At 44.0% G+C, this 24356-nt stretch overlaps 1 protein-coding gene across 2 annotated transcripts in view; it reads left to right on the top strand.

Moving 5' to 3' along the window:
• fbxo28 (F-box protein 28) overlaps positions 1-23545 on the top strand; it is a 42021-nt gene extending 18476 nt beyond the window's left edge. The window contains exons 3-6 of one of the 2 annotated variants that reach the window (XR_006013164.1): positions 10530-10668; positions 19233-19428; positions 20954-22058; positions 22185-23545. Coding sequence is in view for 1 of the 2 variants with exons in the window: in XM_042009902.1 (XP_041865836.1) it covers positions 10530-10668; positions 19233-19428; positions 20954-21462 (844 nt within the window). In the remaining variant the exon portion in view is untranslated. Of the gene's footprint in view, positions 1-10529; positions 10669-19232; positions 19429-20953 lie in introns of both variants that reach the window. The other variant, XM_042009902.1, reaches the window with a different exon arrangement.
• Positions 23546-24356: the final 811 nt, after the last annotated feature.

The following is a 24356-nucleotide window of genomic DNA, read 5'->3' on the forward strand; positions in this document are numbered from 1 at the left end:
ACCTGTGCACTGTGTGCAGATATCGGAGTGATTAAGACCCATCTTGAACATCCTTTGTCCTGTATAATGCGTTCTATGGAGGACTTTGTATTGTATGAGTTGTAAATTTGGGCTGTCTGTCATATTAAAGGCATTAAGACATATTTGTAACCAAAATGGTTGACTAGGATTGATGGATAAATCTATCTCCCATTTTGAAGTAGGTAGGGAATTTGAGTCATCTATTTCTAACATTAATCTGTATATTTTTGAAAGTAATTTGGGGGTACAGAGGTCCATAAAATCTGCTACTATTGGAGGAAGTTCCAGATCTGTTCGGTGAAGGGGGAATTTTGTGTGTATTACGGTTTTGAGCTGTTGATATTCTAAGAATCTGTTGCTGTTAATCCCATATTGTGATGAGAGTGTATTAAAAGATAAAATGTTTCTGTTATGGATAATATGTTCAAAGTATTTAATTCCTTGGTTAATCCATTGGTTAGCATATTTTTGTTTAGTAGAATATCAGGATTGTTCCAGATGGGTGTGAGTTTACATGGTATTATTGAGGAGTTGGTTTTATTGAGAAATTCCCACCAGGCTGTCAGAGAAGTGCTGATGTTGACACTTTTAAAGCACTTTTGCTTTTTTATACTTAAGCTGAAAAAAGGAATATCAGAAATTTCCAAATTGTCACAAAATGTTTGTTCTATGTCTATCCACAGGTCATCTAGTGGACTAGGTTTGAGCCATTTTAGGACATATTGCAATCTATTAGCTAGGAAGTAATGTTGAAAGTTAGGCAAGTCTAATCCTCCTCTATCTTTCGGCTTCTGTAAAGTTTTTAAACTGATCCGGGGTGGTTTATTTTTCCAGAGAAATCGGGAGATGTGTGATTCTAGCGATTTAAACCAGGTAGAGGGGGGTTTCATAGGAATCATAGAAAACAAATAGTTGATTCTGGGTAGAACCATCATTTTTATGGTGGCGACTCTCCCCATGAGTGAAATGAGTAGAGATTTCCAGCGAGCAAGATCATCTTCTATAGTCTTAAGAAGGTGAGTGTGATTAAGTTTTGTTAGTTCTGAGAGCCTGGAGGGAATATTTATACCTAGGTATCTAATGTTACCTGATTTTAAGGTGATGCTGGGTAGATTTTGAAAGCTACAGTTGATGGGTAGAACTGTACTCTTAGACCAGTTAACGGAGTAGTCCGACAGTGATGAGAATTTATTAATTAGTGAGATTGTTTCAGATAGAGAGGTTTGTGAGTTCTGGAGGAATAGTAAAACGTCATCAGCATAAAGACTTATTTTATGAAATATATTTTTGGACTGAATGCCTTTAATAGCTTTATTTTGTCTAATTGCAGCGGCTAGCGGTTCAATAAATATAGCAAAAAGTGAGGGAGATAGTGGACAACCTTGTCTGGTACCCCTTTGTAGATTAAAACTTGGAGAGGTCTGGTCGTTTGTTCTAACACTCGCATTAGGAGAACTGTATAAGATTTTAATCCAGTTAATGAAAGATGGGCCAAAGCCGAATCTGTTTAGAGTAGCTAGTAAATATTTCCAGTTAACACGATCAAAAGTTTTCTCTGCATCTAAAGAAACTATTATTGTTTCCAGGTTATTGATGGTAGAATAATCTATTATATTAATTAGTCTCCACATGTTAACAGTGGAATATCTGCCCTTTATAAAGCCTGTTTGATCAGGGTGTATAATGATAGGGGTTACTTTCTCCAACCTTCCAGCTAATGCTTTGCAAATTATTTTAAGGTCTGCATTTATCAGTGATATGGGTCTGTAGCTAGATGGTATTGTGGGGTCTTTACCTGGTTTTAATAGTACAGTAATGGTGGCAGAGTTTATGTTTGGGGGTAAGTAACCATTTTCCTTTATTTGTGTCACCATTTTGAAAAATGTTGGGGCCAGTATTGACCAGAATTCTTTATAGAACTCTGCTGGGAAGCCATCCGGACCTGGGGCTTTTTTACAGGGCATATGTTTAAGGGCTTCATGTAGCTCCTCCACTGTGAGGGGGGAATCTAAGGCCGTGACTTGTTCCTGCTGTAAACCTGGAAGATCTATGTTGTTAAGAAAATGATGGATATCATTGTCTGATGGATCTAAGTGTGATGTATACAGAGTTTTATAGAAATCTCTAAAGATGTTGTTTATTGCATCTGGGTCATGCGTAATATTACCTATTGAATCTTTAACAGCAGATATGGTAGATTTTTCCTTATTTATTTTTAACTGGTTAGCTAAAAATCTTCCGGATTTATTACTGTGTTCAAATGTCTCCAAGCGTAATCTTTGCACCAGAAATTCTGTTCTCTTGTTGATTATTTCATTTAATTCCAGTCTAGCCTTCCTTATTTGGTTCATCGTTGGTTCATCTGGTGAAGCACTGTAGGCGTCCTCTAATGATTTAATTCTTATTTCTAATTCTAATATTTTTGAGTTTTCGTTCTTTTTTTTTATGTGACGCAAAAGAGATGATTTTGCCTCGCATTACCGCTTTCCCTGCTTCCCACAGAACACATGCTGAGACTCCTGGTTTGTCATTGTTTTCTCAGTATATAGCCCATTCTTTTGTGAAATAGCTGATAAAGTCTGGATCTTTAAGCAGCGCTGTATTAAATCTCCAGCTTTTAGTCGGTGGTGTGATTCTCGTGTTCCTCAAAGTATCAAAATGGCTACCCCTCTCTGTCTGGAGTTAAAACAGGCTGAGTAAACATGAGGAAACTGGGTTGTAGAGAGAGCATTAACTGATGTTTTTGTCATATGAATCTCCTGTAAGAACACAATGTCTGCCTGCAGATCATTTAATCTATTAAAGATTTTTAGTCTCTTCTCTCTGGTCCCAGCTCCATGCACATTCCAAGTGATAAATCTAAGGATGGTCATGCTTGTGATGAAAAAGTGAGTGTTGGATGCTTCTTGTTAATATAAATGTGTATGTGTGTGTGTGTAAGTGTATGAATATGTATGCGTAATGTTGTGTGCCTGTGTTGAATGTTATTAAATGTACTTGAATTAATAAATGTGAGTGTTGGGTTATATATGCAGGTATTACTAAATGTACTGTGCAGCTTAGCATTAGTGTTATATGGTTCCGTGAGGTGGCAGCTAGAAAAAAAGAAAAACAAAAAAGAGTGCAGAGAGAGAGGAAAAGAAGAATAAAGCGGGAAGAAAACGACAAAAAAGAGGGGGAAGTGGGTGAAAAAAGAAAACGAACCCATAAAATATAAGTCCATTTTGTGAACATTAGAGACTGGCAGTATTATTGTCTATTGTGAACAAACATTAAACTCTGTGACTTAAGCCCAGTGAGTCTGATTAGCGTTTATAACACCTGTGCAAAGTGTGCATTGTGTGGATACATATCTGAGGTCAGTAGAGCCAGGGAGTGGTGTTATGGTCACGATGTAGCTGTCCATTAACGTAAAGCTTGTCCACCGAGATGACAGCGCGGGCTCCTCCGTCCAGGAATTTTCTCCTGATGGGGAACAAGATCTTGCGACGCTCCAGGATTTCTCTGGGAAACTGATCACTCATACTAAGGTCAGTCCCACGAAGCTGTCTGCCGCAACGCTTCACCTCTTCTTTTTCTTTGTGGAGAACGAATTTAGCTACTATCGGCCTGAATGAATGAGGCATTTCATGTCCTGCCTCCATCCAGGTCGCACAAAGATTCCACTCCACCCCATTTGACCACTTTTGTAGTTTCATTGCAGCTACACAATTATCTACCGACAGAGAAACTTTTTATTGGCAAGTTTACAGAGATGTCAACAACTGAAAACGTGTCCGTCCGTCATTACATGTTCAAGTCCTCCTCTCTTCCTTTCTGTTCGTCCTTCACTGATAAGTTCCCCAAACACTTTCATGTATTTTTCATTATCCCATGCAGTCTCTACCAGCTGTTGTCCTCCCACCCCCAACACTACTTTTTCCACACTACCACATTATGAATAAGATAAACAAGGCCTCAACATTGTTAAGGAGTTAGCTAATGCTAGCGTCAAGAAAGTCACTGAATGCATTTGGATCATGTGTTCCACTACACAAAACGGCAAAAAACAAAGCCAAATCATTTTATTTAAAGCACACAGTACAGTTATATCCTCAGGTAGGAAGCTAAAAGTTAGCACACAGTACAATTATATCCTCAGGTAGGAAGCTAAAAGTTCAGCACTAACAGAAGCAGAACGCACAATGCTAATACTATCAAAACAACGGCAGGTACATCATATCAACATGCAAAATGCATGTCTAAAATAAAGCTTGATGTAATTTTAGAGTTATTTGGAGCCTACCGCTTTGCTGTGTCTGTCTTTTCTATAGAGAGAAGGAACTGATTCATTCAGACGCAGTCTTTCAGCAAATCCATCTTTATGCTGGTGGAGATTGCTGAAGCACTCATCCTTGAAGTGCTTCACGCAAACAAAAAGGACTTTCCCCACTGATGTTGGTACATTTCTGTGAACAATTAAATCCAACCAGGCACTTCGAAGAGACTCTGATGCCGGGGGGAAGGAATTGTGTGGGTTGATAGACACAACACTGCACATTTTGACTTGTCTACTGGTAACATCGGCATAACTAAACGTGGACTACAGAATCGCTTTGAGAAAAAAATAAAATAAAATAGCGGATTCACAAAATTAGATACCCGGAAGTCCATGACCTTATTTAGCAGACCCACAGCAAATACTGTGACGTAATAGATAACGAAACATAAAAGATAATAGAGAAAACTAAACAGACTGAAAAATATGACCCAAAAAGAATATAAAGATATATACATAGCATCAGGAGAGAATGCATTTATAAACACTAATAGTGCGTAAAAACGTGTATTTAAGGGCTAAAAAAAGTGGATTTTTCATGATATGTCCCCTTTAACTTCAGGAAATGTTTTGCCATCCAAACTTTGACCTCATTTAGGCGCCCAGTAAAACTTCTAACATAAATTTGAGAATCATCTGTGTGGGTGTGAAAAAAGACCCCATGTTTCTTAAGAATGGAGCCTAGAGGAAGCATACACAGCAAAAAGAGGACTGGACCATGGATGGACCCCTGGGGGACCCCTCAGGTGAGGGGAGCTGAAGAGGAGGAGAAGTCTCCCAATGTAACAGAAAAACTCCTGTCACTTAAATACAATTTAAAACAGTTTAAAGCTGCAGCCTAGAAATGAGGATGCTTCGGTCAACGGTATCAAAGGCAGCACTGAGATCTAAACTAACTAAACTGGATGAGACACCAGCGTGCGTAACGAATAAAAGGTTGTTAAAAACCTTTAAAACTGTAGACTCAGTGCTGTGAAATGTTTTAAAACCAGACTGAAAAACCAGTCAGATTTTCAGCTAGGTGGGTTCGTCTGGAGCTTTCTCTAACAGTTTTGAGACAGGTCTAAAAGTGGAAAGGGTCCGTAAGGACACCGGGTCCAGGTTTGGCTTTTTAATAAAAGGGTGAAAAACTGCACATTTCAGATTAACGGGGACAGTTCCAGACACAAGAAAACTATTAATTATAGCTGGGACACCTGGAACAACGACATCAAAAACGCCTTTCAGCAGTCGAGAGGGACCAGAGTCCAAACCGGATCCTGAGGGCTTCAGGTGACAGACTACTTCAGATGGAAAGGAGGGGGACCCTGACGAGCACATAGAAGGGACCAGAGGATCGAAGGCAGACAGACTCAGAATGACGAGGAACCAATCCATCGTGGGTCAGAAGAGCCTCCGAAGAACAAGCCAAACGGGCCTTAAGTTTCACCAGCTGCGCGCCTTGTTTACCTCGACGCTTGTTGAGTTTTCTCCTGGAAGTTGGAGCTGAGTTCCAGAGATGTAAAAAGTAGCAGAGACCCATACTTGAGTAAAAGTACAGATACTATACCATAAAATGACTTGAGTAGAAGTAGAAGTCTTCTTTAAGCACCGTACTCAAGTAGAAGTATTAAAGTATTCAATATTTTTTGTACTTAAGTATTAAAAGTAGTCTGTCGTCTTTAAAACGTACTCAAGTATTGAAAGTAAAAGTACAGGTATGAAGTTTTAATATGTAATGTTGGTATTAAAGAAAGCACTCAAAAAATTGAATATCACTTCATTTATTTTATGAATATCTTCATAAATCTGAAGGGCACCCAACAAAGCAAGTGATCAGAGAACCTTAAACACTGAGATTAATATCTTGTGCGTCTTCCACCACAGCTTACTTCCTTCTGTATGCAACTTGTATGCATAAAGCACAGTCATTTTTCAGAATGCAGACATTTTCTGTTTATTCTCAAAAGTAGCTGATTTTTAAAATTGAGCGAATTCAGTCTCGCTCTCCTGGGGCTGAAGATTAATCCTGCAGTGCTGAATAGCCTTTCACAGGCTGCTGATGCAGGTAGAGGTGTGTTCAGCTTAACAGACAACTTGCAGACAGCTGGAAAGGATTTTAGCAAGTCCATGTTATCTACTGAACAGGACAAGTAAGCATCTAGCTGTTTGGCACCGTCTTGTGCCTTCGAACCGTGCAGGGAAGAGAAGAAGTCATCTTCATCCGATGAGCTGGACCTGTTGGCCTCACTGAACTGTAAGGAGGGATCTGCAATGTGTTGTTTGATGTAGTCCATTCCTGAAATCAAGTGAAGAGCATATTATAAATAATGACAATACTACACTAATACTTGCTATATTTTTCTTTTATATGTGCTTCTGTCACTATTGTGATGGGTTAAATACATAGATACTACACCAGGGCTACTCAATTCGGTCCTACGAGGGCCACAATTCAGCGGGTTTTCCATGTATCCCTGCACCAACACACCTGAGTCAAATTAGGTGGCTCTAACAGCCAATCAGGTTCTACACAATGACTCATTAATTTGACTCAGGTGTGTTGGTGCAGGGATACATGGAAAACCTGCTGGATTGCGGCCCTCGTAGGACCGAATTGAGTAGCCCTGTCCTACACCCATTAAATATTCTTGCTTACCCATTTTGATTGTGTCATCTTCCTGTGTCCAATTTCTCCGGAACTTTGGAAGGAGAATTGCCGCTGCCACCAGCTCAGGGTCTTCCATCATGGGCCCAAAGCGATTCTGAATGCCTGTCTGCAAGGCATCCACAAGAGGCTTGCAATACTTAAGCGGCAGCTTGATCCTGTCCAGCTTGACTGTCAGGAACTTTACCGTTGGGAGCAGCCACCCCATCTGGACATTAGTTTCAGCTTGCAAGATGTTTGTTGCTTGGGCAACTGGAGTCATGACGGCAGCATACTCTGTGAGGAATGTAAGTTCAGCTGGATTAAACCTGTGATAAAAAAAACAAAAAACAAAACAACATATACACAATATGAGACAGAAACAGCACTGTTATATTCATTGGATATTCATCATTCATTCATCACTCTATTAAATAAAGTACAATAATGTCCAAGTAAACCATATGGACCAGCAATAGGCTAAACAAAAAGAGTATATTTATATTTCAGACTTACATTGCAACCTTCAAATCTGTGCAGACAACTCTCATTGCAGCCTCTCCCTTCTCTTTGACTATCCTGAGCAGCCTATCCACAGCCATGAACACAGAATTCCATCTTGTTACATTAGGACGTACAAGCTGGAGGGAGCAGGCATCTTCAACGATTTCAGCTGCGATTGTGGATCTTCCTCACTTATTCCAAAGTGCTGTGCATTTGCCAAATGCAGAGTAGTACAATTTTTTGTACGCTTCATTGGACACTGCCTTGTTGGCATCAACAGTAGCTATGAGGTTAAGAATGTGGCATGCACAACGATGGTGCTTCGGGAGCTGGAACTCAAAACCATCGTCCTGATCCAAAAGAGAAGATGTATCAACAAACTCTACATCCTCCTCTCTGTCTGCTGCTTCTTCTTCCTCCTCTTCTTCCTCAACTGGAGCATCAGCACAGTTAATTTCCTCATCACCAAATACTTTGAAAGCTTTGATGAAGTTGGAGCCATTGTGTGTTGTTGTTCTGACTAGCTTTCCTCGAATCTCAAACTCTGCACGGATGTCATTTAGCGCATTTTCTAATAGATCGAATGTGTGAGAGCCTCTTAATCGTTTACAGGCCAGGGCTACTGAGCATCTCTTTAAACTATCAGGTTCCAGCCAATGTGCAGTGACCCCAGTAAAGCTTCGTCGCCTGGCCGACCAGCAGTCCGTAGTGGTTGCAATATGGTCAACTTTTTTCATGGCCTCAATAACTGCAGCCTTCATTTGTTTAGCAGCATCATCAATCATTGATGTAAGGGTTGGTCTTGACATGATTCTGCAATTTGGTACAAGTTCTCCCACAAATTCTCTGAATGCTTCTTGTTCAACAATGTTGAATGGCTGAAGTCCTTCGACCACAAACTTAACAATGGCCTTATCAATGGATCTCTGAGGCATAGTCCAAGTACGAACTAACGTGGCCTGCTTGATGGAGGTGGAGGGAACCCCAGTTTGCCTTCTTCTCTTGGCTGAGGTGAGTTCCTCATATCTTTGCAGGTGGCAGTCATGTTTGCTCTGAAACAAACAAAAAGCAAATTAAAAGTTTTACTTAGATACTTAGTTTTACTAGAATTTTACAAAAAGCAACATTGTTACGTGTAATAACTGTTCTGATCCAGGGTTGACACGGTGGAGCAATTACTAGTGGCACAAGGGTTTAATCAGACATGGCCACATAATTGTACCTAAGTAAAAAATTCCACTGTATATCAAAAGAGTTTAGCAAGCAACCCATAAATAAACATCCTTCATTACTGCTCTGCCTTTAACCTTCTGTCATAAGCCTGTAAAACTCAGTAGATGATTAATTGATTAGTTAAATCAATATCAACCCTGCATCGTGAAAAATGGGAGCGAGATTATGCTACTTGAAATACTATGTTTTATCAGCACATTTTCTTGCCACATTTTATAGCTCAGATAAGAAATATTGTTTACAAACTGGCTTAGGCTACACATATACAAAAATAGAGTTAAAATTGGGGATAATAAGTCTAAACAAACTAGTATTCACAGATAGACACAGCCTTTATGATAAAATTATGTTAAGGTAACATTCATCGCGGCATGTCTGGGCATGCATGCCACGTTGTAAGCTAGCTACAAATAATTAGCGGTACGTATAAGAGGTACGTTTTATTTAATATACTGTAGCTTACCTTGATATGCTTTTTCAAGTTAGACGGGGAATTTTTAAAGGCCATTATTTCGCATTCTTTCGGAAGGCAGAGTAAACACTTCATTCGATAGGAATTATCCTTCACTCCAACATAAGAAAACATGCATGCTAAGTAAGGCCAAGGGTGCTCTCCTTCTCCTTCGCCGCCACGACCGCTTAAAGTCGAGGGGGTAGGTGGGGCCTCTTCTTCCATCTCGAACATAAAATTAGAAAAGTTCTGTCCATATAGTTCTTCAAACCGAGAGGCAGGGATCAAACTGAACATGACCTTGTGAGGCAGCTCGATCACCCAATGACAAGCCAGCTCCACCAAACATGCTTGTAGTAGGTTGGCGTAATGATACAGTAATGATCCGTCAAACTACAATAACGAGTAACGATGCTGCTTTTAGAAAATGTATCGGAGTAAAAGTATTCAACTCATCAAAAATATGTAGTGAAGTAAAAGTGGAAGTACGGGAAAAAAATAATACTCCAATAAAGTACAGATTTGACATTTTAATACTTAAGTACAGTAGTGAAGTAGTCCTACTTCGTTACTTTACACCTCTGCTGAGTTCCGAAGGAGATCAGCCGGTATTGTAGATAAGACTGGCAGTATAGATTGCTGTCCAGCCTGGCCAAACTGCATTAGTGTTCCAGCTGATGGTCAGAGATCCTATAAAGTTTGGCGGTCATACATCAGTAGAGCACTGAGACGACAAGTAACACAAACACAGCGGAGGACAGCCAGCCGCACACACTGCTGCCATCTTGTCTAGAAAATGTAAAACCAGCTTGTTTCCTGTTTGTGTTAATCAATCATCTTTCTTTATTTTGGTTAGGTATACACAGCCAAATGTAACCACATCAATTACATAACATTCAAACATAACTAGGCTGAAGCTCATAGCTTATGTATGTTCCAACTGAATCAGCTGATTGTAGGTCTGGTTCTAAAGGAAGGTTTGGATCCAGAGGCTCACGCCACCTGTTACAGGTGGAAGCTTGATTTATAACATCCGCTGGCTGAATCTGAGGCTGGAGCTCTCGTCCTGACACAGCAGGTCTGAGTCAGTTCAGTCTCTAGCTGGACCTTCATGCTGGAGTTAGAACACATGAAAATAAACATGCTTAGAACATCTGGCACATGTGGAATCTCCATTTCAGAGCTGGAGGTGTTTGTGAGCTTTCACCTTTGGGGCCTGATTACAATGATGATGAATATTATAGCAAAATAAACAGATGAAGGCAGTAAAACAAACACCGCTGAGGTTTCAGAACGCTCCAGAAGTTCAGTCTTTGGGCTGATTGAACCACTTTTCTAATAAAAGTTGTCTTTCTGTGTGATTGTGACCCGTGTAGGCGGGAGTCGGAGAGAAGAAATCATTCATTGGCCCGCCATGCAGACATCCTGGCAGCGGTGGAGACACGCCTCTCTCTGCTCAATATGACCTTCATGAAATACGTGGACTCCAACCTCTGCTGCTTCATCCCTGGAAAGGTAAGCTCCATCACAGCAGCAGAACCAAATCAGCTCAGTTTCACAGCAGTAACAGATGGATGGGTGGAGGAATGGATGGGTAGAGGATGGAGGGGAGGATAAATGGATGGGTGGAGGGATAGATGGATGGATGGATGGGTTAGTGGAGGGATGGATGGGTGAGTGGAGGGATGGATGGATGGACAGGTGGGTGGGTGGGTAGAAAGATGGGTGATGGATGGGTGGGTGAGTGGATGGACGGACGGACGGATGGATGGATGGAGCGATTGATGGATGGATCGGTGCAGGGATCACTCAGCCTGATAACCAGCCTTTCTGTTCAGAATAAAAGTCCTAAACTTTAAGACAGATAAGCCGCCGTACCTGGATCACAGAGGGATCCTCAGTCTGGACGGAGGTTTGTAAGACTCCTGACTAACCACCACCTCATCTGTCTCATCATGGCTACCGATGCCCAGGGCACCGAGGCAAACATCCGCTTTTTATTCTGCTTCTCCTGTTTCCCAAACAAATTTCAGTACAGACTGAGGGAGGGAGGGAAGCATCGAAGGCTCATATCAGAGGCTGGACGGCGGCTCGTGCTAAGACCAGGAAGCACAATTATCTAAAGGTTTCCCAGAAAAACTGAACTTACATATTTGTGAAGCTGAATTTATTTATTTTTATACTCATTAAATTAAACTCATGCTTATTGTGAAGGAGAAAATGAGCAAGTGAAGCAAAAGGGATAAAATATCTTCAATAGGAGAAATAAATGAGGTTTCCAGAGTTTTATCAAGACTTTTACACACTCTGGAAAAGTGTTTTTATTGTCTATGAAGTCATTACTGTAGATTAAACCTTAGCCTATCACCTGGAATCAGAAGGGCTGTAATGTACCGAGCTGAAGGGAATCTTGGTTTTACTGTTTTCTGACATCATGGGTGTCTTGAGGAAACCTTGAGTTTGTTTTGGACAACAGATAACCACACCAGATCCAGACAACCAGATGTTAATCACAGAAAGAACTGCGTCTGTCTGCATGTTTGGACGTCACAAATGATGCATGGCATCTTCCTGCTTCTCTGCAGGGTCTGTGGTTTACTCTGCTCACAGCACAGTCACCATGTTTGACAATGAAGCTGGAATCCCTCGTAAAACATGGAAAATGTGGGTGTGATCTGTTGTCTCCAGCAGTTTAAGAGTTTTTTTTGGCGTTGGAGGAAAATTTGGATGAGAGTTGAATGAATTTTGACCTCTGCATGCCCCCGTCTGTCTGATGGAGATCAGGTCTCCTGCAGATGTCCTGCGGAGGACAACAGAAACACTGAAGTCGTCCTAAACGTCAGCATCTGTTTCTGCTGAAGCTTCAGGCTTAGAATAGACTGATGGACAAATGGGAGGAACCCTGGGTGTTTAAACTAGACCTGGAGATGGAGATGAAGATGGAGATGGAGACACTGTTATAGAAAACACTGGTTCTACAAACCGCTGTGTGTTAATAAAGAATGAAAGAAAGCCTGTTTACAGCTGCTTGAATGCGGCGGCTCCAGCTCCTCCATGCAGCCGGTCCAGGGTCCGCGTCCCGTCCCAGGGCTTTCTGCTGCAGCTCACCCCCTTCTCTGACCCCTGGTCCTGTCAAGCATATGTCCAATGAAGGCCTCTAGAACAAATAACAATTTTAAAATAATACAATAAATTGTATATTGAGGATATTTTCCTACTGAACACACAGGAGTACGCTCAGTGAGAGACTGATACCGCTTAAATGCTCCACTGAACCACACAGGAAATCATTCCTACCTGTGGCCATCAGACTGTACAACTCCTCCATATAGCAAAAACATCCAATATTATACATTTACACTCTGCACTACATTTACATTGTACTGTCTATCATATTGATAATACTGTTTTTTGTGACCTCACAAAGGGAAATAACCTCTGCCCCCTGGTAGTGGATATCTGGGTGTCTGGTTATCTCTAAAGGTGGTGATATTTCTTCTGTTGCGGTCACTGACTCGGCCTTGTCTGACCATTTATGTATTTTGTTTGATTTACTGATCACTCAGAGTGTCCAACCAACCTGCTCCTCGGTTAGAAAGAGGTACATTAATGAAAGAACAAGTGCTAAGTTTGTGGAGGCCATAGCTATGTTACCAACAACCAGTGCAGTCAGCTGATGGACTCCTGGATCATTTCAATGTGAAAATCTTGAATGTAATGGATGCTGTGGCATAGATTAGAATCAAGAGCACCTTGAGCAAACAGAAAGCACCATGGAGAAACACCACTGTGGTTACCAGCCTAAAAAGAGAATGCAGAAAAACTGAGTGGAAATGGAGGAAAAATAAACTTCAAATTCACTATGAGCTGTACAAACAAAGCCTGCGTAACTATAACAATGAGCTATGCAAGGCCAGAGAGCTGCATTTATCTGAAATGATTAACAAGAGCATCCGTTTGCTGTGATGGAAAACTTCCAAGTTCAACCCTGGGTGGGTGGGTGGAAAGATGGGTCATGGATGGGTGGGTGAGTGGATGGACGGACGGACGGACGGATGGATGGATGGATGGAGCGATTGATGGATGGATAGGTGCAGGGATGGATGGGTGGGTGGATGGATGGATGGATGGGTGGTTGGGTGGGTGGATGATTTTTTTTATTTTGAACAAATGAAAGAGAAACTATTTACAAAGAAAATGAAAAATAATGACATAAAGAAGTTTGAGAAAGACATGGGAAGAAGTATTTGTCTGGAAATCCTGCCCCTTTCTACTTATGTAGTACACAGATTTGTATAAACCATGATAATGTCCATATACTATATAATTATCCAAATTAATATATATACAACCTAAATATCCATATCAATGAACATATTTACTACAGCCATATAAACATATAAAACATGCAGGTGAAACTCAAAAATTTGAATATTATGCAAAACCTAATTTTATTTCAGTAATTCAGCCTAAAGGGAAACTAAAACTCTTGTGCAGAGTGAGATATTTCCAGCGTTTATTTGTTATAGTTGCGATGATCATGTCTTACAGCTGATGGAAACCTAAAATTCATAATTGAGAAAATTAGAATATTACATGGAAATCAATAAAAAGGATATTGGATCCAGAACTGTGACCATGTGAAGAGTCTAGTCCTGCATATGAACCCAGTTCTTGGTCTGAGCCCCCTGCATGAATTTCTGCCTCCATGCGGCTTGCCATGGATGTTATCAGCTCGTGGTCCTGCTGGGTGGAATGAAGACCAGGATGCTTCAGTCCTTCAGCTCTTCTGCATCGCTCAGTCTAATGAGTCTCATCTTCCTCTTGATAATGCTCCATAGAGTTTCCACGGGGTTCAGATTTGGAGAGCTGGCCAGTTCAGCCCAGTAATTCTTGGTCATTGAACCAGGTTCTGGTTCTTGTGGCAGTGTGGGCAGGTGCCATGTCCTGCTGGAAAATAAAGTCTGCACCTCCACAAAGGAAGCTTGAAGAGCTCTAAAACCTCCTGGTAGACACTGCATGGACTCGGGACTGAAGCCCAGTGGACCAGCACCAGATGACATGGCTTTAACATCACTACCCACTGTGGAAACTTCACGCTGCACTTTAAGGGTCTTGGATTGTTGCCTCTCCAGCCTTCCTCCAGACTCTGGGATCTGGATTTCCATGTGAGATGCAGAATTTGCTCCTCAGAATAGAGAACTTTGGACCACTGCTCTGCAGACCAAGGGCCTCATTTCTAAAGTGTAGGAACAAAAACAGGCGTACGACAATTATAGTCAACTTTTGGGATTTCCGTCCATCCATCCATTTTCTGCCGCTTATCCGGAGTCAGGTTGCGGGGGCAGCTGCCTAAGCAGGGAAACCCAGACTTCCCTCTCCCCGGCCACATTCACCAGCTCATCCGGAGGGATCCCGAGGCTTTCCCAGGCAAGCTGAGAGATGTAGTCCGTCCAGCGCGTCCTAGGTCTTCCTCTGGGCCTCTTTCCGTGGGACGTGCCTGGAACACCTCACCAGGGAGGCGTCCAGGAGACATCCTAACCAGATGCCTGAGCCACCTCATCTGGCTCCTCTCGATGTGGAGGAGCAGCGGCTCTACTCTGAGCCCCTCCCGGATCACCGAGCTTCTCACCCTATCTCTAAAGGAGAGCCCGGCCACCCTGTGGAGAAAACTCATTTCGGCCGCTTGTACTCGCAATCTTGTTCTTTCGGTCACTACCCACAGTTCATGACCATAGGTGAGGGTAGGAACATAGCTCAACATAGCTCAACCGGTAAATCCAGAACTTTGCCTTTTAGCTCAGCTCCTTCTTCACAATTACAGACCGATGCAGAGTCTGCATCACTGCAGACGCCTCATCGATCTGCCTGTCGATCTCCCGCTCGATCCTTCCCTCACTCGTGAACAAGACCCTGAGGTACGTGAACTCCTCCACTTGGGGCAGGACCCTATTGCAGACCCGGAGAGAGCACTCCACCCTTTTCCGGCTGAGGACCATGGTCTCGGATTTGGAGGTGCTGATTCTTCAACTCGGCTGCGAATCGCTCCAGTGAGAGCTGAACATCACGCCCAAAGAGCAGAGACCTTCAACACTTCGGCTGCGCCTAGAAATTCTGTCCATAAAAGTTGTGAACAGAATTGGTGACAAAGGGTAGCCTTGGCAGAGTCCAACCCTCACCAGAAACAGTTCTGATTTACTGCCGGTAATGCGGACAAGCTCTGACACTGGTCGTACAGGGACCGGACAGCTCCTACAAGTAAGTCCGGCATTCCATACTCCCGGAGTACCCCCCACAGGAGTCCCCGGGGGACACGGTCGAATGCCTTCTCCAAGTCCACAAAGCACATGTAAATTGGTTGGGCAAACTCCCATGCCCCCTCAAAGACCCTGAAAAGGGTGTAGAGCTGGTCTACTGTTCCACGACCGGGACGAAAACCACACTGCTCCTCCTCAATCCGAGATTCGACTATCCGATGGACCCTCTTCTCCAGCACCCCTGAATAGACCTTACCGCGGAGGCTGAGGGGTGTGATCCCCCTGTAGTTGGAGCACACCCTCAGGTCCCCCTTTTTGAAGAGGGGGAGCACCACCCCAGTCTGCCAGTCCAGTGGGACTGTCCCTGATGTCCACGTGATGCTGCAGAAGCGTGTCAGCCAAGAGAGCCCTACAGCATCCAGAGCCCTAAGGAACTCTGGGCGGACCTCATCCACCCCTGGAGCCTTGCCACCGAGGAGCTTTTTAACCACCTCAGCGACCTCAGCCCCAGAGATGAGAGAACCAGCACCAGCTACCCCAGACTCTGCTTCCTCATCGGAAGACGTGTTGGTGGGACTGAGAAGGTCTTCGAAGTATTCCCTCCAACGCCTCACGACATCCCTGTACACAGTGTTGACGGAGCACTGCTTTCCCCTCCTGAGCCACCGGATGGTGGACCAGAATCTCCTTGAAGCCATCCGGAAGTCATTCTCCATGGCCTCTCCAAACTCCTCCCATGCCTAAGTTTTTGCCTTAGCGACCGCCGAAGCTGCGCTCAGCTTAGCCCGCCGATACCCATCAGCTGCCTCTGGAGTTCCACAGGCCAGAAAGGCCTGATAGGACTCCTTCTTCAGCTTGACGGCATCCCTTACTGCTGGTGTCCACCAACGAGTTCAGAGTTACCGCCACGACAGGCACCGACGACCTTACGGCCACAGCTGTGGCTGGCCGCCTCGACAATAGAGGCACAGAACACAGCGCACTCGGACTCAATATCCCCCGCCCCACCCAGGACATGGTTGAAGCTCTGCCAGAGATGGGAGTTGAAACTCTTTCTGACAGGGGACTCTGCCAGACGTTCCCAGCAGACCCTCACAACACGCTTGGGTCTGCCAGGCCTGACCAGCATCCTCCACCACCATCTGAGCCAACTCACCACCAGGTGGTGATCAGTTGACAGCTCCACCCCTCTCCTCACCCGAGTTTCCAGAACATGCGGCCACTAGTCCGATGACATGACAACAAAGTCGATCATCGAACTGCGGCCTAGAGTGTCCTGGTGCCAAGTGCGCATGTGGGCACTCTTATGTCTGAACAAGGTGTTCGTTATGGACAGTCCATGACGAGCACAGAAGTCCAACAACAAAACACCACTCGGATTCAGATTAGGGGGGGCCGTTCCTCCCAATCATGCCCCTCCAGGTCTCGCTGTCTTTGCCCACGTGAGCATTGAAGTCCCCCAGCAGAACGAGGGAGTCCCCGGAAGGAGTGCTCTCCAACACCCCCTCCAAGAACTCCTAAAAAGGGTGGGTACGCTGAACTGCTATTTGGTGCATAAGCACAAACAACAGTCAGGAGCTGTCCCCCCACCCGAAGGCAGAGGGAGGCTACCCTTTCGTCCACCGGGGTAAACCCCAATGTACAGGTGCCAAGTCGTGGGGCAATGAGCATGCCAACACCTGCTCGGAGCCTCTCACTGGGAGCAACTCCAGAATGGAAGAGGGTCCAGCCCCTCTCAAGGAAAGTGGTTCCAGAACCCAACCCAAAGCGTCAAGGTGTGATCACCTTATCTAGCCGGAACCACTCGACCTCGCACACCAGCTCAGGCTCCTTCCCCACCAGAGAGGTGACATTCCACGTCCCTAGAGCTAGCTTTTGCAGCTGAGGATCAGACCGCCAGGATCCCCTCCTCTGGGAGCCCCCCAGCTCACACTGCTCCCAACCCCTATGGCCCTTCCTGCGGGTGGTGAGCCCACTGGATTTATAAAACCCAAACTTGCGGGAGAATGTTCCTACCTCCACGCAAACTCTGACCCTGGCGAATGCACAGAATCTGGGAAAACCTGAAACGGCGACACCAACGGTACAGAATAAAATCAACGAGATGATGAGGTGGAGAGTCTGCTGCCAACATTTACCAGCGAAAAGTAAACTTTGGTCATTTATTCTGAGATCCAGGAGAGTGGGACAGACTGGAGGTCTAGACGTGATGCAACGCTTATGAAACACACAGAGGTGGATTTCATTCATTCACCCACTCACTCACTCACTCACTCACTCACTCACTCACTCACTCACACACACACACACACACACACAGACAAAAAAAACTGGATAAACGTCATCCAGCATCACTTCAAAAGATGCAACTGCAAGCAGAAGTAGGGTGGAGGCCTCTCACCGGAGATGCACCAGTTCCCTGCTCTTTACCCCTTTAAAAACTGTGTTAGAAATGGTCCAGCTGGGCCTACTCTGTTATTCTTGTGCATAGTGGTGTCATTTCTTGGAGAAGTGTTACATATATCTGTACACCTTAAGCTAAACAATTATGAAATTCTATGGGCAATAATAACTAATAAAAGGGTTGAAATTACGCCATAAACATAAAAAATACACAAAAATCTGAAACATTTTCATCACATTTTACAAAATAAACACAGAAAACTTTGTGATCCAAAACCATCAATTTACAAAAATAAAGAACATGATTCTTTACACTGTACAAGTTATTGCAACGATCCACGTCTTTTCTAGATTCTTTCCTTTTTAGAAGCAGTGTATGAAGACGATTGATTCATTGATTTCAGCTGCCATACAAAGGGCATTTTTTTCTTCTGTGGTTACATTTGATGGAGCATTTTTAACTGCTTTATATCCCTAGAATATGTACTATATCAACAAAAAGGTAATAGAGCACTGAAAGTCTAAAAAAAATACTAATTCTAGTTCCGATGTTTTTCTTTTCCATGGAACTGGGTTGGGGTTCATGTTGCTAAATGAACAGACAAAAACACTGAACCAAAACACTAATAAATGCAGAAACATAGTAAATCAGTTCTTTGAACTGTATCCAATTCCTTTTTCGTTTGGTTTTATGCCCAGAATGCAGGTTTATTGTGTAAATGCTGTGTGGTTGTAAGTTCACAACAGTTCCCTCGCCTGCTCCGCCGAGTATTTCCTCTGCACATCGACTCCAGATGTGCTGAACAATGCTGAGACTTATCTAACCTTCACTGATGTAAACTAAGCTAAAAGCTACTGATGTGCTAAAAACAAACAAGCAATTATGCCAGCTGAAGAACTGTGGTAACAACAAGCACCTTTCTAGGCTAACAGTACTGACTAACTGGTGTGAAATCAACTGAAAACCAGTGATAAAATTATGTAAAGCACACTAAAAACTGCAGAATATTCTCTCTATCTTCCACTGCTACCGTGTTTTTATATAGCTGCTTTGCACTGCATGTAGCACAACGTGATGACATCATCGACTTGTAACCATGTGACGTCTTAAAAGACGAGTCCCAGCTTCCAGCTAAAACAAATTATTGCGCTAACTATTATAATTTTTATTTTAAATGGGATTATGCTAACTTCTGGTGGCCGCTCCGTTTTTAAGGGTTACTGTATTATCTAAAGGAGCTAATCACATGATGTATTGATCACATGGAGCCCACCTTTGTTATTGTCCTGACCATTTTTCCAAGTTTTACAGACTGCATTTCTCACTTCTGGCCAGCAGAGGCTCCACTGAGAACATGAAAAGCTGCTTTCAGTATTTTCTCCTGGTGTTTTAATACCATGTTTCTTCTGTGTTATCAGGTGATCGATGAGATTTACCGTGTGCTGCGCTACGTAAACTCCACCCGAGCCCCCCAGCGAGCTCACGAGGTCCTGCAGGAGTTGAGGGACATCTCTTCCATGGCCATGGAGTACTTTGATGAGAAGATTGTCCCCATTCTGAAGAAGAAGCTTCCAGGGACCGATCTGTCTGGTCGTCTCATCGGATCTGCACCAGGTCATTTTCCACGTGTTGCTCATGGGTTAGAGCAGTGGTTCCCAAACTTGGGGGTGGGCCCAGAGTTATGACGGAGGGGTGCAGCAAGGCTAGTTTTTGCACTGCTAGCAAAACGTGGACAATGTTTCAAAATGTCAGCAAATATCAGTATGAAGCAGTTTGCAGAGTTTCCTGGTTTAAAACATCCCACACTGCCACTGACACGGATTAACTATAGTTAACGACAAAGCAGCCAATAAACTAAAGACTGTTTCGTGGCATATTTCTTCGTACGTTTCTTTGTAAGCATCAGGTGCATGTGGTTCTGAGATCAGGGGGCTTGACATTATTTTTATTGATGAAAAGGAGGCCCTGCAGAAAACGTTTGGGAACTGCTGGGTTAGAGGAATAATGTTTGTTCTGCTGATTCAGCACCGACTGCTTCTCTGCAGTTTTAAACAGTATCTGAAAAATACAAATAATCACGTAGATTTGATTCCGGCATGAAGAACTCATGCAGTTATTGTTTTCTTCACTGTAATCAAAGCAAAGAGGCTCTGACACTAAAGGTAGTTTAAATCCTAAACTATGACACATTTACTAACCAGTTTGAGTTTAGATGGTTCATCATTTAAACATTTAGGCCTTTAAAAGGAGATCATACATTTTTTTATGGAAGAGAGGTGAGATAGGGAGGAGCAGTGATCATGATGGAAGGAGTGTGATAGGTTTAGCCTCATCAGAACATACTGACTATCCACATGTCCACCACAAATATCCCAAAATATTCCCTCAACCCCCAAAAAAGAATGAAGAGAATTTGAAGAGAAATTCTAGAAGAAAAAGCAGAAAATTGAAAAACAAACACCTTTTTTCTGTGGTGAAAACACTTTTTAAGGCCCATTTCTGCTCCCTTACATACGTAAACAGTGATGTCCATTTCAAGTGTTGTCATACGTCACCTTCCTCGTACTTCCATGCCTGTTTTGCATCACCATGGTTGTTAAGTCAGTCCTCCAGGGGGCAGTGTTGAATTCAGAGTTCACTCCCACGATCCGACGTCACTTTCAGACACTGTTAGCAGCGGTGTGTCGCTATGAAGTTGCAGCCGCCCAAGAAGCCCTAAACACTTGCATATAGTCTTTATTCCAAAACTCGCACAATTTCTACAGTTGTTGTGCTCGTCTTCATTCTTCTTCAGCTTTTTGTTCCCTTCCTGATCCTCTTCTTCTCTGGTTTGTTTCTTTCCCTGATTGCATGTCAGCTATTCTGCTCAACGCTGCCCCCGTGGTTTCCGATGGTATTGCTCCGTCTTCTGCGTCAAGCGACGGGTAGCTAAGCTCCCTTAAAACTAACCAAATTACATGTAACCGACGCAGAAGACAGACGAAACGGTCTGTCCGTGTTCTAGAGGAAGGGCAGGAAGTGACGGAGGAAGGATAGGAAGTGACGGAGGAAGGGTAGAACATGATTCTGGCTGACTGAAGTTAAAGTTTGCATCTAGTTTTGAGCAGCACATTGTGAACCCTTCTGTCTGGTCTCTCAGTTGCAGGTCCATCTACCTCCTTGACCACCATGTCCCTGCTGGCCAAGAACACACCTTCCCGCTCTGAGATGACGAAGGTGCAGCAGCAGGTGAAGGTGAATGGGGCGTCCATGACAGTTCTGCGGAGAGAGATGCAGGAAATCCGGGTCAAACAGCTGGAGCAACAGAAGCAGCTGCAGGACCAGGAGCAGAAGCTGCTGGAGCAGAGTCAGGTGATCGGCGAGCAGAACGCCCGTCTGGCCGAGCTCGAGCACAAACTCCGTGAACTAATGGACAGCAGTGCCGCTGCAATGGGGGGGTCCAGGCCGGCTGTGGCCGCCCCCTCCACGTCCAGTTCCTCTGCTGTGTCTTCCACCGTTGCCAGCACGTCTGCTCTGGTGTTGGCGAACAACGACATGGCCACAGCCTCGCCCAGAGAGGCAGGGGAGGAAGGAGGCTCATTGCTGAAACGCACCAGAAAGAGTTCGGACCTTCCGCGACAGTCCAAGCGGCTGCGCAGCAGAAAATGAACCACTGCGTTATTTTAAGGGTCTTGGTTTCCAGGTCTGACTGATCACACTATCCAATGCCGTTCATCCCCCCCACCCCACGCATCACGTGCACTGCCTCACATGCACCTACCATGGTGTTGGGAGTGACGAGTGTTAACGGACTTCCTGATGGAGCCAAACTTCCAAACACTGGAGCCAGAACATCCACCTGGACTTTGCACAATATCGACAGGGTCAGAATTTGATTTCACCGTTAAACTCTTTCCTTCCTTCCTTTTCCTTCAGTCAGAAAATTCCAGAAAACATCCACACGCTGCTCCCACCATTCAGCAGCCGGCTCATCATTCCCACACAGGTCCACAACCAGAGCACAGCTGATCTGCATGGAAGGCTGGGAACTGGTGTCCCATGACGGTGTCCCATTTCTCAGCACAGGTTTGTTCTGAAGATGATGAGCGTCTCCATAGTGATGAAGTCTGAGTCAAAGCCACAATGATCCTGGATCAGCTCCATCAGTAGCTCCATTCGCTGCTGCTTTGGTCCTGCACACAGGACTCGTCCCTCTGAGGTTTTCCACCCCCCGACTAAAGGACCCCGCACCGAGCATTTTACAGGTGTTTTAATGAAGAAGACGGCCGGGCAGCTTTTCTCTGATGCTCATGTCCGCAGAGAACAAAAGTTCAGGTGTTTGACTTCTCAGAGGTCACAATATTCCATTACTTCTGTTTCTGAATTCACAGGAAGGCTGGGGTCAGACGTCAGCTGGTCCTCGCTGCTGGAGCTGTGCTGGAGGTCTGTGGAAGGAAGCTTGTTGCAGAAAAAGCCTTGTGCACATGCTTCGACCTAATGAGATGTTTGTGTTGGTGCTGCATTGAGACGACAGGGAAACTGTGGAAGGTAGACGGTGTCTGCTGTCTGAAACACATCTCACAGCTGAGCAAATTCCTCTAATCCTGAAGACCTAGAGACCTGGAAAAACAGCTGCTTAATTTGATTTTGATCACATGGAATTTATCTGCAGGCTGGAAAATGTGGGGGAAGCGTCAGCAGAGGACCTGACTGCCCTCAGTGGGCTCGGTCTGTTCGGCCCAGGCTTCATCAGTTAACCCTGGACCAGGACTGCCTTTAATGCTACAGAGAGCAGTCAGATCACAGCCAGGCTTTCTCCATGTTGGCTGGTTCAGTCAAACCCAAGCCTCCGTTCAGAGGTAACATGGTTGGATCTGAATGGGGCTCACTGGTTGATAAGTAAATTATGAATTTTCTAGGACTTATGTGACAATCCGACCTTTATACAAAGCAAATGAACTGATTTCAGTTTTATTATGTCAGATACAAACTGAAAAGCTCAGTGTGGTTGCCATGGTGATGAGGTCAGCATCCGTTACCATGGTGATGAGGTCATCAGTCTGACACGAGGATTTTACAGGCTGATTATTAGAAGTAAATCAGTGGAAACAGGAGCTGAATGATCTGTGGAGTAAACATGACGTGACGATTAGGGCTTTTGTCTGATGAAGTACACATTATAGTGGTTTTTGTTGTCCTCTCAGAGACTTCTGCTTCCATCCCAGAACAGGGCAGGGGATGTGTTACCTTCTTCCACAGGCAGACAGGACCAGAGGGATGTTGATCCTGCAGGTGGTGTCATCGTCATGACAATGTCTTTTAAGTGAACAAAACCGGACCTTCCAGTCAGAGCGATGGATGGTTTTAGGACTTTCTCCTCCTCTCCTGTACAGACTCATCTTCTGCCTTGTGTTGCTAGTTTAGCTGTGAAATTGTCGCGTGGCTGCACTTTGTTTTCTTTGTTTGAAGCATTTCTGTTCTTTGGATGGCCTGAACCACTTGTGGCGTGAACTTTTGGAGCTGCACTCGTGTGTATTATAGTTACACTGAGCAGTAAAACATGCAGTGTAATCCAGCGGCTTCATTAGAGCGAAACTGTACTGTATTCTTCATGTACTTAAAGTTTTAGATTAACTATTTCATGTGTGTGAACGAAGAAAACTGTTTTAAATTTGGGCCCAACTATAAGGTTTTGTTGCACACATCACTGTTACAAATGTACAAATCAAACTTATTAAAAATCTTAATCTGATAATGGATCCTGTCTGCAGCTGTTCAACTGGACTTTTACATCTTTGTAGTTACAGTTCTACATGCAACGTTCCAGTCAGAGATCAGCACCTTGGATGGTCCAACAGTCTGAATTTCACACTTCATTTGCAGAGGTTGTGACTCGGGTGTACGGCACAGATGCAACCAGGTCAGCAGCCCCTCTGGGTTTCCCTGAGCAGCACACGGACCCCTGCTGCACATATCATATTTAACAAAACAGGAAGAGATGCATTGTTTCCATGTTCTGAGGAGCAGATCACCTGAGGAGAAACAGCTGTGCTAGGTAACAGCATCACAGCCAGAAGTGTTCCCCCGGCACATGGGGGGTGGGGGTCGCCCCGAACCCGTCTTCCATCTCTTCCATGTCTTCATATTGGTTTTGAAATACAGAAGGTTAACCCTTGTATGGCGAGCTTGTGGCATTATCTATGAAAATGATCAACTACCAGAGGAATGTTGTTCAAGGTGCAGATAAGAAGTTCTCTTCCGTCTGAAGAATGTTTTTATATTTTGTTTTGTCTTGGACCCAGGTATGCTTGGGTGTGGACGAGTTACATCTGTTTATATAATATAATATAATATAATATAATATAATATAATGTAATATAATATAATATAATATAGGGTTGGAGTTTTGAAACCTGAGTTCAGGTTAACAACAGAACAAACACACGACCTTTGTGTGGAGAGATTTCTGAGTCTTCTTTTAGGGAGAAGGAGGAGACTCCATGTCGGGGGGGTCTGTCAGGATTTCAATGTAACCTAAGTGGGATGACACTGAGGGAGGGGAA

This window comes from Melanotaenia boesemani, chromosome 16 (genome assembly GCF_017639745.1).
Source record: "Melanotaenia boesemani isolate fMelBoe1 chromosome 16, fMelBoe1.pri, whole genome shotgun sequence".
NCBI classification, from domain to species: Eukaryota; Metazoa; Chordata; class Actinopteri; order Atheriniformes; family Melanotaeniidae; genus Melanotaenia; species Melanotaenia boesemani.